An 18,326-nucleotide genomic window follows, 5' to 3' on the forward strand; every position below is an offset into this window, starting at 1 on the left:
TCACTGAGGCTGGTGCAGGAACACCGGGACAGGGTCGGGATCGTTCAGCAGGATCGCGGAGGTGGCAGACCTGTGGATCAGCACGGGCTGCTTCTTGAAGTTATCCGGCCAAGGAATTACTACGGACGTCTCCAGGGATGGCGTGTCTGGTTTGGAGCATGGCAGTAACCTTAACTCTTCAGGGCTCACATCAAGCGACAGGCTGGCATCCAGAGGGGATTTTATTGACGAGATCTCCCACCTGGGTGCTGGCATCTTCCCAAGGACTGAGAGGTCTCCGACGAGCTCGGAGCTCATGGACAGCAGGCTCTCCAGGGGTTTGGAGTGCTTGTCTTTCTTGCAAGGTGTTGAGGTGTTCTGTGATGCCACGTCCATGAGGCAGCTGGCTCTGCTGTGGTGCTCACAAGGCAAACCAGACAGCTCCAAGGTGGCCTGGCCCTGGTGGGCCTTGCAGTGGCAGACGAGGCTGAGGTCAGATATGCACTGGGTCAGGCTGTGCAGGTCGGTCTTCACACAGCTGTTCAGAGACTCTGACTTCCTGACAACACATGGAGAACTGCCTTTTTCTGTGCTGTCCAAGTCCATCAGAAGCTCCCAGGTGTCTGATTTGGAGGCACTGCTGAATTCCCTGTAGTAACTCTGGACAGGAAAAGAATGGCTATGGCTGGAGGCCCCAGCCACAAACCCATTTTCTAGGATTTCCTTTATGGTCAGGGTGCTGGAGCCATGTCTCCGGGTGGACAGCATTGTGCAGAATCCCACCACTGCCAGGCTTAGGAGACCAGGATGTTCCTGTCAGAATAAACATGTCACTGTAATTCACTAGTAAATTGCAGACTTAAGAGTAGTAGGACTTCTCTCAGCAAAAAGCTGTCTCAGTCTTGCAAGGAGCTGTGTGGGATGCAGGACAGGTAGGAGAGCATCCAGTCTATTATTCTAGAGCAAAACAGTTGACCACAACCTTTTCTAGAGGTCACCATGAAGTCTCCTTAAAATTGTAGTCATTTGACCTCAGCCCTGTATTTCACTACTCTTAGCTTTGTACAGGGCATCAAGAGACTCAGTAAACCTCTCTATATGTTAGCTGTATCAAGATGGAACTCATTTCCTTGAGAAGTAAGACATTTTATCCTCATTCCTTAAGTCAGCAGGCCATTAACCTGCTAGAGTTGAGTCACTCTGAGAGGGAGGCACTAAAATCAGGCTCTGGTTAGTATAGGAGAGGTTAAGGAACAGTTCTCATTTTACCTTTAGTCCCACATGCAGTAACTCACCATCAGCTTAGCCAGTGGTTGACTTCCAGCTACCCTCAGAGGAAACAGGGCAGGGCAGAGAAGCAAAAAGCACTTACTATAATCTGAACTATTTTTGCACTAAAACATTAAAAACAGAGCTAAAAAAATTACTGAATTTGATATAGAAGTGTGCTGTATTATCAGCCTAGAAGGAAAGTCCTCTTTAAGAGACTAAAAAAACTTCTTCTTTAGACGGTTTCAATAAATTAGTATGTGGGAAATAAGAAATAAAAGAGGAAATAACATGACAGACTAAAAAACATTACTCACCTTCAGCTTCTACAGAGACCTTGTGAAGGGCTCAAACCCTTTTTACCACCGTTACTTGTGGGTTTTATAGTTCTGGTAGTTAATTAACAGGCTAATTTCCTAATTAAGCCTGTTTGGGAGAGGGAGGAGGTTTTTGTTTGCCTCTTTTTAAGCACAGGGGCCAGTGATGGTGGGCTATGGCAGATTGCTGGAGATACACTGGGGTCTATGGGCTGTGTTTGCACCCTGTCAGGGGGTAACCCTGGATAGTAGAGGTGTGTTTGCAGGTCTTCTATGGAGTCTTCCTTCTTGGACCCAGTGAAGGGTCCTTAATGAGGTGGCACCTCTCTCAAGTTTTGCCTTGTTTGTTGTGATACACTGGTCAGGGTGTCCATTTGTGCAGACTTAGGAAGGATGTTATTAGTAGTATATGTGGCAGGATTTGGACAGTGCTCTCAGGAGCATGGTAGGATTTTGGCTCTGTTTTGTGCAGGGCCAGGAGCTGGATGATGCTGGTGGTTCCTTTCCAACTTAGAACGTTCTGTGTTTCTGCAATGTGTGTGTGTGCAGTGTGTGCACAGCTATGAGAGCAGCAGGAACCCGGGACCTGCTGTTTGTGCCCTGCTGTCCCTGGGGCAGGATTCTGGGATGCAGTGTGACAGTGCCACTATCTGGCCACAGGACAAATCTGAGCTTTTCCATGCAGGTCCCTCTGTTCCCTCCTGGGAGGCGCCAGCCCTGCGCTCCTCGGGGGATCCCACAGGAGCCAGACATGCTGCCAAGGGCAGTGTGTGGAAGGTGGTTGAATTTAAATTATGGTTTTTTTTTTTCCCAGCTGTGAGGATCCCGTGTGTCCCAAGGTTGGCAGAGCATGAGGTGACCACAGGAGGGCTGTGGCTGCAGCCACTCCCTTCCTGGAGCCAAGCAAAGCCTTGGGGGCTCTTGGGGCACCCCAAACCACACGGAGCTGAGTCTCAGGGGAGTGCACAGAACTGTAAGGGGTTAAAGATCATATAGTCACAACCTCTCCTGTCATGGGCAGGGACATCTCCCTCCAGACCAGATTGCTCAAGGCCTTATCCAACCTGGCCTTGAACACGGGCAGGAATGGAGCAGCTGCAGCTTCTCTGGGAAACCTGTGCCAATGTCTCATCCCCCCTTCCCAGGGAAGACTATCTTCCTAAAATCTAATCTAAATTTCCCCTCTTTCAATTTGTACTCAACACCCCTTGACCTGTCACTACAGTTCCTGATGAAGGGTCCCTCTCCAGCCTCCCTCTACGTCCCTTCACACACTGGAAGGTGCTCTGAGTCCTCCACACAACCTTCCCTTCTCCAGGCTGAGCAGCCCCAACTTTCCCAGCCTGTCTTCGGGTAGAGGTGACCCGGGGAGTGGGGGTGTGTGATCGTCTTGCCCTGCGCCCAGAGCTCCCGCTGTGGTTGTGCGGGGGGGGTCACAGGTCGGTGCGGGTGCATGTGGGGAGTCTCGCTCGGGGGTCCCGGGTCCGTGAGGTGTTGGACGCGGAGGGTCCCGAATGGGTGCGGGAGTGGATGCCGGTGGTCCGTGGAGTCCCGGGTGGATGCGGGTGAGGGCGGTGGATGCAGAGGGTGCCGGAGGTGGATACAGATGTTCCCGGGGGTCCGGGTGGATGCGGAGTGTTCAGGGAATGGATGCAGGTGCTCCCTGGGATGGATGCCGGTGTTCCCGGCGGGATGCGGGGCGGGGGTGGATGTGGAGGGTCTCGGAGGTGGATAAGGGTGCTCCCGGAGATCCCGGGTGGATGCGGGTCCAGGGGTGGATGCGGAGGGTCCCGGAGGTGGAGGCAGGTGTTCCCGGGGGTCTGGATGGATGCGGAGGGTCCCAGGTGTGGATGCAGGTGCTCCCTGGGATGGATGCCGGTGTTCCCGGCGGGATGCGGGTCCGGAGGCGGGGCGGGGGTGGATGCGGAGGGCCCCGGGTGTGGATGCAGGTACTCCCTGGGATGGATGCCGGTGTTCCCGGCGGGATGCGGGTCCCGGGGGCGGGGCGGGCGGGCGCCCTCCCGCGCGCGCCTCTTTGTGCGGGCGGGATACGCGGGGCGCATGCGCGGCCCGGCCCCGCGCGGGGGGGCGCCGTTGGCGCGAGATAGGAAAGTGCCGCCAGTGCCGCGCTCCGGACCCGCTCCCGCTCCCGCTCCTGCTCCCGATCCCGGCCCCGCCATGGCCCGCCGCACCCGCGGGTGAGTGACCGCGGCCCCTGCCGTGCCGGCTCCGCGGAACGCCCCGCAGGCTCCTCCCGGCTGCCCCGTTCCCGCTCTCCGGCCGGACAGCGGGATGCGGGATGCGCGCAGGGCAGGGCGGCGGCCCCGGGAGCGCCGCGCTGAGCGGCCCCGCTGAGCGGTCCCGCCGGCTCCTCCCGGGGCTGGGGCTGCCCGCGCCGAGCCCCTGCCCTGCTCCCCGGCGCTGCCCGCGCCCTTGGCTCCTGCCATCCCGGGGGTGCAGAGCTGGAATGGGGGAATGGGGCGAGCCCCCAGATGCAGAGTCCTCCCCGAGGGACAGGAGAGCAGGAATGAAGAGAAATGCCCCTTCCCCTGCCCTGGGCAGCATGAAAGTTGCCAGCGGGCACCAGAGCCCAAAGCGGAGGGTCTTCTTTAAACCTGGGGGGTGTGGGTGGGTTTTGATGGGGTGTTGGGGCTCAGCGGTGGGAGTGTGAGAAGGGCTCACATTTTACCAACAAAATTTAGAGGGGACAAAGTCGTCAAAGCAAAACTAAACTTTTATTTAACAAATTCACCTGAATTGGGTGTGTCTCTCTGGCCTAGGAGACAGACCCAGAACAAAAAGAAACAGTTTTTATACCTTTTCCTGAACAAAAGGTCCCTGCCACCTCTTCCTATTGGCTGGGAATTGGGGTTCACAGTCTGGCCCGGTTCTCCTGCCTGTCCAAGATCCCCTATCCCCCTCCAAAGGTGCGAAAAACCTCTGGAAACTTAACTACCCCTTAACTATTCCTTTAGCTTCAGCAAAACCTCAATTCTGTTTCTAACAGGAGGGAGAGATCTGGAGTTCCCGTCTGCATGGTGGAGGTTGCTCCCTCTCCTGCATTTTTATCAAAAGTGAAAGTTAGTCTTCATTTATTTTTTTTTCTAGTGAGGACCAGGACGAGCTGCACTACCAGGATACAGATTTGGATGTGCCAGAGCAACGGGATAACAGGTGCAAAGTCAAGTGGACACAAGAAGAGGTGAGTGAGAGCCCAAAATTTGCTGAGAGAGGTGCTTTGGGGTGAGCCTCTGGCCTGGCACCCTGGGCTTGAGTGTCTCCACCCCAGCCCTTATCTGCTGGCCACAACCCCACCTCCCATTGTCTTGCTACTGGAGAAGATCATGTGTCATTTATTCCTATCTGAGGTGTGAATGAGGCTCAGAGATTCAGGGAAGTTTAAAGTGTAGCCTGAAGAGTAAGAGCTCCAACCTCTTCAGCTTAAGCTTAAGTCCTGAGAGAGTTATGCACTGCCTGCAGCACTCATGTGAGCAAAGACGGGTTCTAGATCATGGATGAGACCTCCATCAAGCTGAATTGTACAGTGGAAATGTTCTCCTTTTTCTTTAGCAAAAGCAGAGAGTACTGAAACTGCTGGAATCAGGGCTTAGTCATTCTGGCTAAGAGCCTGAAATTAGTTGGAATACTCTCTTCCCTCCTCCCAGTTCCTCCCTCATTTCTGTTCTCTGTGAAAACTATGAGGTGTCCTGTCTCCCTGGGGTTTGAACACCAAGTAAGATGGTCTTTGTGGAGGGATCAAAGCACTGGGCTTATGTTGAAGAGGAAATAATTTCATGCCTCTGTTTGCCCAGACGGAGCTCACAGACAGGGACCTCTATGACAGGCTTTCTGTGAGCTGTAGGAGTACACAGCAGACATCATGAAAGAGATGCTGTAGAGTCCTGTAGCACTGCAAGACAGGAGACCACCAGGCTAGTGGTGGTACACTTCAATCAGCAGCTTTCCTAGCCAGGCAAATCCAGTGGCTGAGCTGAGAGATGGACTGTCTGCTCAGAGGTGTACTGGGGCTGGATGAGCAGGTCCTTGGTCCCAGGGTTTGAACCAGAGCTCTGTTCTATATTCAGTGTATGAGCTTGTCCTGCTACAGAGCCCAGAACCAAACAGTCTCTTCCAGCTGGATTCTGCATACTGGAGTGCTGTTAAGGGCTGGTGTGAGTTACCGTCCTCCCCTGAACACAGAATGCCAAGAAAATAGACTTGGGAGTTCAAAATATCTAGCTTGTTCTCTTGATGCCATCAGCCCAGGGGTGCCTGTGGCATCTGTTACCTCAGTGTATCTAAAAGTGGATGTCTTTGTTCCTTACAGGATGAGCAGCTGAAGATGTTAGTAAACCACTATGGGCAGAATGACTGGAAGTTCCTGGCCAGTCACTTTCCTGTGAGTGACCCTTTGCCCAGCTGGGAATCATAGAGTTTGCTTGTTGCTGCTCCTTGTGCTGGTTCTCTGTGTGTGTGCAGTGGGACTTTGTTCTGACAGCAGCTCCAGGCTGTGAAACAGGGCTGCTTCAGGGCAGGAAGGCACTGTACAGAGGGCTTTCAGGAGTGAGTGTGTTGGAGCTGGGGTGGGAAATGGAGGTTCCTGTCCCTGTGCCCAGTGCCCTGGGTCCAAAGTCTGAGTATGTATTTTTCATGTGCTTCTATAGGCTTTTCTATGGGACAGCCTGTGTGTGGAGGGACTGCTACTGCTTTTAGGGCTTTTTGGACTTTTGGAGCCTCTGCCTAACACAAGGCTGTTGTCCTTCCTCTTCTCAGAATCGCAGTGACCAGCAGTGTCAGTACCGGTGGCTGAGAGTGTTGAATCCAGACTTGGTTAAGGGCCCTTGGACCAAAGAAGAGGACCAAAAGGTAAGCCATGGCCAAGAGGATCAGAGTGTTTGGCCTGTCTCTGTCTGCAGAGAGGCTGGAGGTGTCAGAGCCTCAGGTCCTGTTGTAAACTGTGTGCAGTTCTTCCCAGTGGTGGATACCTGTGAGAGCAGCTCTGTCTGACCTGCTCTGAGCAGCCTGGGCAGCCATGGCTGTGATGTGCAGCAGCAGCTCTAGGCTTCTTCAGGTAAACACCTTCTCCCCTTCACACAGTGCTGCCACAGTAAGCTGCCAGGGGAGAGAGCTGAAAAGGGAATTAATTCATCTGCCTGCTGGCAGGTCTCCACCTGGCCTGGCTAGGTTGGATCCAAGAGAAAATAAAACTGGCATTTCCTGTGCCACAGTAGTCAGGCTGGAGTCGATGTCTGAGGTTGGCTGTGTGAATCATGATTTCTGTGAGCCTGTTTCTCTGCTGATTCCAGAGTGAGCTGAGAGGGGCCAACTCATACAGGCTCATCATGTTGATGCACTTCAGAAAAGTTGGAATAAATTCCAATTTTTACCAAGGTTTTCTGCTACAAAATATCCTAGTTTGGCAGATTCTCTGAAACAATTTTGTTCCCCTGTTGCTTTCCTTTTTGGTCCCATTACATTATGTCAAGCATGTCCAAAGAAAGCTTCTCATGATGTCCTTCTACCTTACAGTGGAGCAGTTGTCTGCTTTCCCCTTCCCTTTGCATTGTCCTGACTCTGCCAGCCTACCCATCCTGGCCAAGCTGGGCTCCAGCTCTCTCTCCCAACACTGCACATTTTGTTGCCCCAGCTCCTTGGCCTGTACCTCACATTGGCATCTGTGGTCCATTTGTCTTAACAGACAAAGGTCTGCAGTAGGGACCTTTGTTGTCTGCCAAGAGCATTGAGCATCCCCTCTCTACCTGCACCTTTCAGCTGAGCACAGCTGGCCAGAGTAGAAACGTTCTTCAGGAACTCTTCAGCCAGGATTTTGGTGGGCTGAACATTGCAGGAAGTAGATTGTTCAATCCTGACTGTGCCCTGGACCTTGTAGGGGCTCAGAACAGATTCTGTGCCCAGAAGCACTTACATTTAAGCTTGGGCAGAAGTGACAAAGCCCTGGTTGAAGGGGAAGAGGCAAAGTGGATGGCTCTTAAGTGAATGTGGCTTGTTTAGGCTTTGGATCTCTCCCTGAGTGTGTCCTGGTGCTAGCAGGGCATGGAGCTGCAGCCCTGGCATGTCCTGGGGGTAGCACACTGGGAAAGGGAGTAGCAGGCCAGTGCAGAGCTGATGGGGACTGTTGTCATGCATCCAGGTCCTCAGAAGCAAGGAGGGCAGAGGAGCCTTGGAGCAGGTGGGACTTGGTCCTTGCTCAGAAATGGGCATGTTCTTCAGTCTGGGCCCCTTTGCCCCTGGTGCACCTGCAGGTCTTCACCTCCTCTGTGAGAGGTCATCTGCATGCACAGGTGCCCTGTAGCAAAATGTCTGCATGGAAACAGCCTCTTACAGAAACTGGGCTGAATCATTGCTCTCATGAGCATTGCTACACCTGATTGTCCATGCTGGATCCCTCCAGCTCCTCCTTCTAAGGCACCTTTCTCTGTCTGCCCTTACCTGGTCCCAAGACAGATGAAGAGCAAAGCCTGAAGATGACTGTATTGACCTTCCCCTCTTTTATTCCACTTCCTTATTTCCCTCCCACTGTCTTCAAAGGTAATTGAACTGGTTAAAAAATATGGCACCAAACAATGGACCCTGATAGCCAAGCACCTGAAAGGGCGGTTGGGGAAGCAGTGTCGGGAGCGCTGGCATAACCACCTTAACCCTGAGGTGAAGAAGTCCTCGTGGACAGAGGAGGAGGATCGGATCATTTTTGAGGCCCACAAGGTCCTGGGGAATCGCTGGGCGGAGATTGCCAAGCTGCTGCCTGGGAGGTAGGACCTCTCTGCTCACTGTGTTAGGCTCTTGAGATGGGGAGCATGTTGGAGCTGTTGGCTGTGCTCACAAGCTGCTGTAAATCATCATTTACATTTGATTTCTGCTTTCTCTTCAGGACCGACAATGCTGTGAAGAATCACTGGAACTCCACCATCAAGAGGAAGGTGGATACAGGAGGCTTTCTTAATGAAACTAAGGAGTCCAAGTCACTGTACTTCCTTGTGGAGCTGGATAACAAGGAGAGACAAAGTCAAACGACAGCTGAGAGCCAGGTACTGCACCAGCACTTGCATCAGTCAGATGGATCAGTCCCCTGCCCTGCTAATGCATTTTGTACATGTTTATCCACCCTTTTGCTGCCTCACACTGCCTTTGCCACATTCTGGTGTCTCCTAAGACAGTTTGTGCCTTCTCCAAGAGACTGACTCTAGGGACATCTCTCCCTCCAGGGGATAGAGATGTGATGGGAGCTCGAGTGTGTTATCCAGGCAGAGGACAGCAGTCTGCTAGAGCTGTTAACTTGCCAGTTCCAGCATCAGGTCTGTCTTGGACACTGAAGACTCTTTTGGCTTTGTTGTGTCCTTTGCTGGTGGGAGAATGAGGCTGCTCCAGACACTGTGTGGGAGCATGGTGAAGAGGCACTGTGTTCCTTTCCTCTACAAAAAGAAGCAGGGGAAGGACACTAAGTGATTGTTTGCATGAAAAAGCACGTAGCTTTTGGAGGCAGGCTCTTGGAAAATAGGAAATGCAGAACTCATGCTGCCTGCTCAGCCTGTTTTTTCTTGGGACACTGTTAAGTGTAGTCTTCAGTTAAATAGTCCTGTACTTGTTTTGTTGCTTGGACTCCTGCTCTGGCAGTGTATGAGACAGAGCAGAGAGGGAGAGTGGGGATGTGGAACTGAATGGCAGGTAGAAGAGCTGAATGTGTCCAGGGACTTGCTCTTTGTCCCCAGGACTTGATATTGTTCCTTTGTTTCCTACTAATATCTGGACTTCCTTTGTTGTATGTGCAAAGAATGTCCCACCGAACTGGCCAGTGGATGTCTCTGAAATAAAGGAAGAAGATGTCAGTGATGAGGAAGTGACGGGTGTACAGGAGTTGCCCTCTGAGCTGCCAGGGGCAGAACTGGCAGAGCAGAACGTGGAGGAGACCCCAGATGAGGCAGTGCCTGAGGATGCCACTTCACTCATTGAATCACCCTACAAATGGGTTGTTGAAGCTGCCAACTATTTGTACCCAACTTCTGTGCCAGCCTTCAATGAAGCTCTGGACATGATTGAATCTGTAAGTAACAGACTCTTGCTCCCCCAGCAAATGTAGGGAGACTGATCCTCTCCTTTTACCCTTGAGTTAACTTAATGAGTCCCCTTGCTCATCACCATGGGTGTCCTGAGGAGGGCTGGGTCTGTCATTGCCTTGCAGATTCCTACCATCTCTCTTCCAGGGCTGGATTAGACCTTTCCAGCTCTGCCAGTATTGCTGTGGGCTTGCAGATTACCCTAGGTGGGTGTCCTTGTGCATGAACTCTGCTGGTGTGGGAAGCTGTTGATGCTGGCAAACATGATTTCAAGTCCTTCTTTATCAGCAAGAATGTCCCCAGCTCTCCGTTTCATAATGGTTCAGCCCATGCTTATTGACTTTTCTTTCCTGGTATAGGACAGGACTGACTGGGAATAAGCCAAGCCCACCCATACTATGAAGGACAGATTCTTTCATGCAGCCTTGTTGCCACTATTTGGTTTTCAGTGGAGGTACCTTCACTGAAACTAGTAATTTTGGGGCAGTCAAGCAGTGCTGAGGTCCCCTGGGTGGTAGAGGCACACCAGGGTGGGAGGCTGGCTAGATATCAACAAGGCACTTTGCTGCCATCAGGGGGAAGTGGCTCTGTAGCCTCCAGCCTGCCTGAGGGGTTTATGAGCTGATTATCCGTGAAGGATCCACCATTTATAGGACATCAGTATGTGCCCGAGGCTTAGCAGCCCATGTGTGGGTCCTTGGCGACCTGCTTCTATGGTACTGGGAGTTTATCTGAACTGGTCTGGTTAGTTTTAATCTGCTTTCAGCAGTGCAGAGCCCTGTGCCCAGCTGTATTGATGTGCCTAACACTGTGGTTTGCTGTTGAGTGACAGTCCCTTCATTCAGCCCCTGTCCCCAGACATCTCCCCAGATGCTTTTTTTGTCCCCTCTCTGGGAAGGTGCAGCTGTTTGTGCAGCTGTGCTGCGAACCGAGCTGAGAAACCAACCTTGCATGCATAGAGAAACCTGCCCCATGCACAAACAGCAGCTTTCAGCTGGGTCATTGCCCTGCTCTGGCTCCAGCTGTGCCTGCAGCAGAGGGAAGGGGGGCTCCAGCTCTCCTAGCCAGGCTCCTTCCAAAGCTTGGTGCCATCACTGATTTCACCTCCCAGTTCAGATCTGCATCTGCACCAGTTCGGCTGCTCAGCTTCACTCCTGGGCTACTGCTGATGGTTTCCCTTGTGTGCAGGACCCAGACGGTGGGTGGTGTGACCTGACCCAGTTTGACCTGCCTGAGGAACCCTCTGCTGGTGGCGGCAGCAGCAGCAACAGCCCCGTGAGACCAACGCCGAGCGAGGCAGCGCCGTCCCTGCCCAGCGTGACCGAGTACCGCCTGGACGGCCACACCATCTCCGACCTGAGCAGGAGCAGCAAGGGAGAGCTCATCCCCATCTCCCCACACGCCGAGTGCAGCTTTGGCACCCCACCGTCGGTGCTGAAGAGGCAGAAGAAGAGGAAGATCTCCCTCTCCCCTGTCACGGAGAATGTCGCCAGCACCAGCCTGTCCTTCCTGGACTCCTGCAACAGCATGACCCCCAAGAGCACCCCAGTAAAGACACTGCCCTTCTCTCCATCTCAGGTACAGAGCAATGGCAGAACCTCATCTGTGCTCCTCTGCCTGAGCTAATAAGCATATTCATGCTCTATCTTTTTGCCCTAATGACATATATTCCCATCAGCTCTGCCAGCCTTGTGTCTCTCCTGCCTTGAATGAGGCAGTGCCATTGTGCAGAGTGTGTCCCTTTGCTAAAACAAGGCACACAGCTGGATTCTGGCACTGCTTGTCTTCAGAGCTGCCCTTCCTGTGGGAACAGCAGCCTGTGTCTGCCCCTGGGAGTGCTTGCAGCCTCAGAAAAGCCCAGCTACCCTGTGTGAGAGGCAGGGCACTGTGAAGAAGAAGCACCAGTGTGTGGATGGATCTACATGGCTGCCCGTGCTGGGGAGCACATTGCTTGTGTCCCCAGAGCATTGCTGCCCCAGCTGTGGGTAGCAGAGTGGCTACAGTGAAAATTTGCTTTCCCTGTTTGTTTACAGTTCAGGCAGGCAGGCTGGGCAGCAAACACCTTGTGCAGGTCTCGGTGTTGCTGTGCTTGGGAAAACGCTCCTGGGCTCATCTCTGTTGCCAAAGGCACTCAGGATGTTTTGACCTTTGTTGTGCCCACAGCTTGGAGCACTGTGATGGGCAAACCAGTAGTCTTTCATAACTGGAAATGGTGGAGTTTTGTCTATAAAACAGAATGAAGTCTGCTGCATTTTCCAACACAGTTCCCATGGCAGCTCTGTTCAGTCTCTGTGTCTACCTGTGCCCTCCAGACCTTTATTCCTGCTGTTTCTGCAACCCTGGGTGCACATGGGAGAGCTCCACAGGACAGTCCAACTTGCAGGTTCAGGTGGGCCTTGAATGCAAGGCCAGCAAGAACTGGGAAATCTGATCAGGACTTGAAGTGTGTAACTCTGCAGAGTGTAAAAGGCAGGAAGGCCTGGAGTGAACTTGAGAAGGCAATGGGCGTGTTCTTCCTCTTGGGCTGAGCTTTGGCCATCAGTGAATATCACAAACACAGCTTCTCTGTCCTGATAAGTTCCTGGGGGCAAACCTCACTGCTTTTGTGAGTAAAGCTGTCACTTATTAGCTGTTGTGAAGTAAAATCCCAACAGAGATGAGAGTTTGTTGTTTTCTCACAGTTTAGGCTGAAAGCAGCTTGATGCAAGACCTGTTAACTTGTGTGTTAACTTTTGTGTACATGCACTTCCCTCCTGTTTGCTACCTTAAGGTTGGAATAGGACTTTGAGCTGGAATTACTGGTGCAAGGAGAGATTTCTCTCCCACATGGGATCTGGTAATTGTAGCAGTTGTATCACCTCATTCCATATGGGAAGTAAATAACCTTAAAAGGTGCCAGGCACCTTCTGGCAACTTTCATATGTGTGACCATGTATAGAACTGTATGAGTCTGTAAGTCATCTTGATTTATACTAGGACAGCTGCTCAGAATGGGAGTATTGTCCCTACTTCAGGTTTTCCCCCATATATGGGAAAAAGTAATGGCTTGTGATGTGATGCTGGGATGCTTTAGACTGACTGCCTTCACTGTTTCTTTCCTGTGCTGTACAGTTCTTAAACTTTTGGACCAAACAAGATACACTAGAACTGGAGAACCCATCCCTGACCTCCACACCTGTGTGCAGCCAGAAAGTGATTGTCACCACACCACTGCACAGGGACAAGACCCCTCTGCCCCAGAAGAATTTAGCGTAAGTCCTTTCCTCCTCCTCCTCCCTGAGCAGAGTCCTTTTCCACACAGGAGACTGGTCCAATTCAAACACACCTTTCAGTACTTGCCACTACTCAGAGAGGGGCAAGGCAGACTGGGGATTTGCTTAAATCATTGTTTTCTCCTGCAAAACAGCTCCTCTCTGAGCTGCAGACAGCAAGTGCCCAGGTTGACTGGGGCCACAGCCAAGTGACCAGTGTTGTGCTCAGCTGCTGTGTGGGTTGTTGCCTTCTTGGGGTTACAGCATGTCTGATCCTTTGTCCTTCCCCATCTCTGCTTCCAGGTTTGTCACACCAGATCAGACATATGTGGTGGACAACACACCTCATACTCCCACGCCTTTCAAAAATGCACTGGAGAAATACGGACCAATTAGACCTCTGGTAATTACTGGGCAGGGCTGTGGCTTGCAGGTGGCAGGAGCATGGGGAATGCAAATGGGACAGGGGGGAGGCTGTAGCAGAGCTGTGAAGCAACTCTTACCTGTACCAGAGCTAAGTGAAGTTTGGTAGTGCCAGACTGAGATGGAAGGGATGAAAGGGAACCTTGTCATGTGATCACTTCACTGCAAGTAGCCACAGGACTTGTAGTTCCTCTAAATCAGCTCAAAATGCTGAACCTTGTCCTTGAATCAGCCTGCAGTGCTTGGCTGCTGATGACCTTGAGAAAAAGCAAGGAAATGATCTGCCTAGCCCTCCCTGAGGAGCTGGATCTCTGAGTGGGTTGTTGTAGGGATGACAATTTCCAGTATCCCAGGCTTTGTATGCATACTGGTCTCCTGATGACACCCTTGAGGTTCAGCTGATAAGAGTCTTTCACACCTGGAGATCCTGTAAAACTGTCTGGCTGAAAGAAAACTTGTCATATCTTTTCCTGCTGGGAAGTAAATTGGAAATCATCTTCCTGTTTGTCCTCCCACTGAGGGCTCTCCTGACCCCATAATCCTTTGAGGGAAATACTCGTGAGCCTGCCCAGAATACAGATTTTGACTGCCTTGTGCTCTCTGCCTTTTCACACCAGCCCCAGACTCCTCATCTGGAAGAAGACTTGAAAGAGGTGCTCCGAAGTGAAGCTGGCATTGAACTCATCATAGAGGATGAGGTGAAGCCTGAGAAACAGAAGAGAAAACAAGGGGTGAGCTGATTTTTGCATCCAGTACCTGCTTCTGGGCTGCCCTGTGCTGTTAAGGCTTTTTTAGGCTGGTTTTGTTCATCCTGATGTTGATGCCAAAAATGCTTTTTGGCCCTGTGGCTGCTGTGTTTTAATCAGCAGGAGGTGCCTGAGGTTAAGGCCTGCTTAAAGTACTGCCAGCCATGCCCTGGTTAGTGCTGAACTCGGGGCTTGCTGGGCGATGCTGCGTCCCTGTCCTGCAGGAGAGACCCACAGCATGCTTGGAGCATCTGGAGCAAGTTGAGCTCCCAGAAGGCTGTGGGCTACTATGAAATGTCTATTGGCTCGGTTTTCTGGTAGTCTTCCCTTCCTACTGAAAGGGGCTTCCTCTTCTAAATTGGTGGCTGTACATGCTGCGAGGAGAGCACTGAAAGCTGCTGTGCCCTGTGGTGGGGAAGGCGGTAGCACATCTTCTTTCTGAGGTGCTGGTGCCATGCAGACCTGGGCTGACATGGGCTGGGTGTGTCCTCTGTGCCCTAAGGATGGCAGTTTCCTGGGTGCATTCCTGCTGACCCTGGTTTGGTTTTTTTTTCACATTCTCCAGTTGCGCAGGAGTCCCATCAAGAAGGTCCGGAAGTCTCTGGCCCTGGATATTGTGGATGAAGATATGACACAAAACCTGCCTGCCCTCCCCAAGACTGTGTGTTTCAAAAGAGCCCAGGTGAGGGGGTTTGTGCTCAGGGCAGGGGCAGAGCTGTCTCTGCTCAAAAAAACCCCAAATCCTGTGCAATGCAGCCTGAAGCTGCCTTTGAATAGTCCATGTGAACATGGGTGAAAGGCTGTATTTCTTTCTTCCTTACCTTTTCTTTTTTCCCCCCTTTTTCAGCCTGTGAATTTCCTGTCAAGGTCCCTGAACCTTTCCTCCTCGAGCAGGAAGAATGACAGTGGTTTACTCAACAGAGCCTTCGTGCAAGTGCAGCCAGAGAAAATGTCCTGCCGGAAAATGCCGAGCCATTTCAGGCCACCAGCACCAGTAAGCCCTGCAGCCTGTGCCCTGCCAGCCAGGAGTTCAGCTGGCAGGGCAGCCCTTGTCCTTCCTTGGGAGGAGGAGGAGTGAGGGATGAGGCTCTCAACATCTGCATAGGCATCCCTAAGCTGTCAGGGCTGTCCCTGCACCAAGGCTGGGAGACAACAACCAGCAGTGTCACACTACAGCTCCCTCCTGTCTCTCTGCAAACCTGCTCTCCTTCTGGGGCTCAAAGCCCTGTGGTTGGTCAGAGCTGTGACCTGCTTAGTTGGGTCCTGGATTTCCTCGTGGGCATTTGTACCCTGTCCCAATCCATCAGGGAATTTGGATGATTGATCTGGCACTGAAGTAAACTTTCCTTTTCCCAGTGAGCACTCCTTGGGTGGACAGCAGTAAGCTCATCTTTCTTTGTTCCTCAGGGCATAAGTTCTATATAAAGGCTAAACAAAAAGGCATTTCCCACCTCTGATTTTTAGGATGTTTCTGGGTTGTGGGGAAGGCTGTGTGCCTTAGGCAGCATAGGCTGGCTTGATCCTGCTTTATCCTTAACCCATGGCAGTCTGAAGCTCTAGCTGACAGTGTGGCACCCTGTAGCTGGTCCTGAGGTTGGTGCTGTTACAGCAACTCTGTTCCTCAGCCCTGTACGGTTGGATCCAGGTTGTGCTGGAGTAACATCAGTCTTAAAATGCCCTCTGGGACATAAGCTGATCTCTTTAAAATCTTCACCACTTCCAGGCAGGGTGCATTAGCAGAGAGATATCCCTGCTTTGCTGTGCAGTGTGGCTTAGAGATGGGGATTTGGATCAGAATTTTGCAGGCGTTTGCTTGGGATAAGTCATTGGAGCTCTCTGGTCACCTGAATGAGGATGGAAATACCTGCTGTTCTTGGTGGGGTCAAAATGCAACTTGAGGCTCCCCTGGGGGTGTTTTCAAATCCCAGGAAGTGCCCAGAGGTTGTGTTGTCCTCACTGAGCATGTTGGCTCAGTCTCCAGGAAACCCTGCAGTCAGGGGATTTGCAGCTGTCCCTGCATTAGGGCTGTCTTGTGAAAGCTCTTTCTTCTGACAGATAAATACTGCTCAGCCAGAATAATGCCTTCCCCTTCCCCAAAATAAACCCCACTTAAACACTTCCATTTCTCCTCCTGTCCTCGGCAGGGTGGTGTTGCTCTGAGAGCTAATAGATCCATACAAATAAAGCTTTGGGAGTGACTTGAAGATTGCAGTGAGGCAGCTCGTGTGGTGACAGAGTACAGGTGTGCAGTGAAATCCCATTTCCCAGAGACAGCAAAGCTGTCTGAGCTGCTGCTGGGCTCTGGGGATTTATTGTGCTGGGCTGGTGGTGCTTGCAGTCATTTCTGAAGGGAGCTCATCCAGCTGTGGGCTGAGCCTCCATCAGCCCAAAGCCACGCTGGGTTGTGTGGGATGTTCTTACTGTGAGCAAACACAAACTGGAGCTCTGCTTCTCTGCAGTGCATGTAAACAGGTATTTCCAGTTCAGGGCACTGAGTGTCTCCTGGCTGCATTTATCAGGGGATTCACAGGGCTGTTCTGGAGTGCAGAAACACCTTGTGGGTGCCTTTTCTGCATGCTGAGACTGAAGCACACCTGGTTTTCAGCTCTTCCAATGCATTGTGGGTCTCTGCTAAAATTGAAAGCACCAAATTGCTGTTAAGAATGGTCTTTGATCAGCTTGGACCTGGACCTGAGCAGCTCCTGTAGGAGATGAACTGGTTGGGAACAAACCCCAAAGTGGTGCTTGAATTCCTTCCATCACTCTTGTCTCTCTTCAGAGCAATGACCATTAGTAGATTTGTGCTTTGGGGTTTTTATCTTGAGGCAAGTAAAGGAAATCCCTGAAAAGGTATGTGAGTTGTCCTGCAATGGAGCACTCACCTGAAAATCTGCTTGAACCTCACCCCAGAAACCACCACCTTGGTTGTGATGAGTAACTGAGGGTGTGTGCAAATTCCTCCTGGTTGCAATGGGTGCTAAAGTTTGATTTCCCTTAAATGGTAGCAGATAGTTGATAGTTGTGTTTATTTTGGTGGTCTTTTAGAGCAGGGTGTTGACAAGATGTTTGTCCTCTCCTTTAACTTTGTTGTACACATTCTTTCTTTTCCCTCTGCAGATGACCAGGGCTTGGAAAGCAGTGGCCTGTGGTGAAACCCGAGACCAACTCTTCATGCAGGAAAAAGCTCGACAGTTTTTGGGCACGTTGAAACAGAGTCACACATCAAGGACCTTAATCTTATCATGAAGGATTGTTCTGCTTTTTAATTTTATTTTTTAAAACTTTTTTAATAAGTGGAGGGGGATCCACAGGAAAAAATATCCTCTGTCAGGCCTTAGTGTGTGGGAATGGATTATTTTATTTTTCTTCTGTTCCCAGGTAGATCTATATTGTATTAAATTGGGCTTAACTGCTGGCTAGTGTGTGGAGTGCAAGCTTTGGGATCATTATGGAAAGGCAAACGAGGGAGGATTGGAGAGATAACAAGACCCTTCTCTGCAAGGCCTGGGTTCTGCAAAAGTAGAAGGAAACATCCGTGTTCCACCTTGGAGCAGCATGTGCAGACTGGCCTTGCAGTATCCCTGGATTTCCTCTGGTACCTCAGGAATGGCTTTCGTGAAGGTTCCTGCATACCTTGGGCCTCCCCTCCAGCTTTTCTCAGGGGATGGAGAGTCCCCCTTTGCTCAAGGAGGAGGGAGGGCATGGTGCTTTGGGGGGAACTGCTGGGAGCCATCCCCATGCTCCTTGTGGGACTGCTCTGTACTGCCATGGCTCAGGCTGGGAGTGGCGGGTGCCTCTTCCCAGGGCTGGGCTCCTTCAAATAAACCAATGGTGCTCACATCCCCCTGTCCCTCAGACTCTCATTCTGCCTCACTGTGCTGGGATGGGGAGATGCAAAGTGCTGGTTTTCATGTGGGATCTTTGCTTTCCTGGCTCTGGTTTTCATCTGGAGTCCTTGGTCTCCTGGCACTGGTTTTCACGTGGGATTTTTGCTCTCCTGGCACTGGTTTTCACGTGGGATCTTTGCTCTCCTGGCACTGGTTTTCACGTGGGATCTTTGCTCTCCTGGCACTGGTTTTCACGTGGGATCTTTGCTCTCCTGGCACTGGTTTTCACGTGGGATCTTTGCTCTCCTGGCACTGGTTTTCACGTGGGATCTTTGCTCTCCTGGCACTGGTTTTCACATGGGATCTTTGCTCTCCTAGCAGTGGTTTCCACCTGGAATCTTTGCTCTCCTAGCACTGGTTTTCATGGGGCATCTTTGCTCTG

General features: G+C 51.7%; 2 protein-coding genes across 3 annotated transcripts; one reads left to right on the forward strand and one right to left on the reverse strand.

Annotated features, from left to right (window-relative positions):
* Nucleotides 1-747, reverse strand: LOC139680551 (uncharacterized). The gene has a single exon (XM_071573252.1). It carries the CDS (start codon nt 745-747, stop codon nt 1-3), a length of 747 nt encoding a protein of 248 aa, XP_071429353.1.
* Nucleotides 748-3,656: 2,909 nt separating this feature from the next.
* MYBL2 (MYB proto-oncogene like 2) lies at nt 3,657-18,003 on the forward strand. 2 transcript variants are annotated; one of them, XM_071572843.1, is made up of 14 exons: nt 3,657-3,763; nt 4,674-4,767; nt 5,893-5,964; nt 6,339-6,431; nt 8,115-8,335; nt 8,455-8,611; nt 9,355-9,624; nt 10,826-11,215; nt 12,749-12,888; nt 13,192-13,291; nt 13,929-14,042; nt 14,623-14,739; nt 14,905-15,051; nt 17,175-18,003. In XM_071572843.1, exons 1-14 carry the CDS (start codon nt 3,744-3,746, stop codon nt 17,301-17,303), a joined length of 2,064 nt encoding a protein of 687 aa, XP_071428944.1. In that variant the 5' UTR covers nt 3,657-3,743; the 3' UTR covers nt 17,304-18,003. The 2 variants fall into 2 exon arrangements, with proteins under 2 accessions (XP_071428944.1, XP_071428945.1); XM_071572844.1 differs by lacking the exon at nt 5,893-5,964 and having other exon boundaries at nt 3,680-3,763.
* Nucleotides 18,004-18,326: the final 323 nt, after the last annotated feature.

This window comes from Pithys albifrons, chromosome 18, assembly GCF_047495875.1.
Source record: "Pithys albifrons albifrons isolate INPA30051 chromosome 18, PitAlb_v1, whole genome shotgun sequence".
Classification (NCBI taxonomy): domain Eukaryota; kingdom Metazoa; phylum Chordata; class Aves; order Passeriformes; family Thamnophilidae; genus Pithys; species Pithys albifrons.

What these genes read in the sequence shown, in the direction of transcription:
- LOC139680551 (XM_071573252.1), bottom strand. Translation starts at nt 747, where the DNA reads ATGCTGTCCACCCGGAGACATGGCTCCAGCACCCTGACCATAAAGGAA.
- MYBL2 (XM_071572843.1), top strand. Translation starts at nt 3,744, where the DNA reads ATGGCCCGCCGCACCCGCGG. An exon ending in GCCAAGCTGCTGCCTGGGAG is followed by an intron (nt 8,336 to 8,454) that starts GTAGGACCTCTC and finishes CTTTCTCTTCAG; the next exon opens with GACCGACAATGCTGTGAAGA. An exon ending in TGCCCTTCTCTCCATCTCAG is followed by an intron (nt 11,216 to 12,748) that starts GTACAGAGCAAT and finishes TGTGCTGTACAG; the next exon opens with TTCTTAAACTTTTGGACCAA.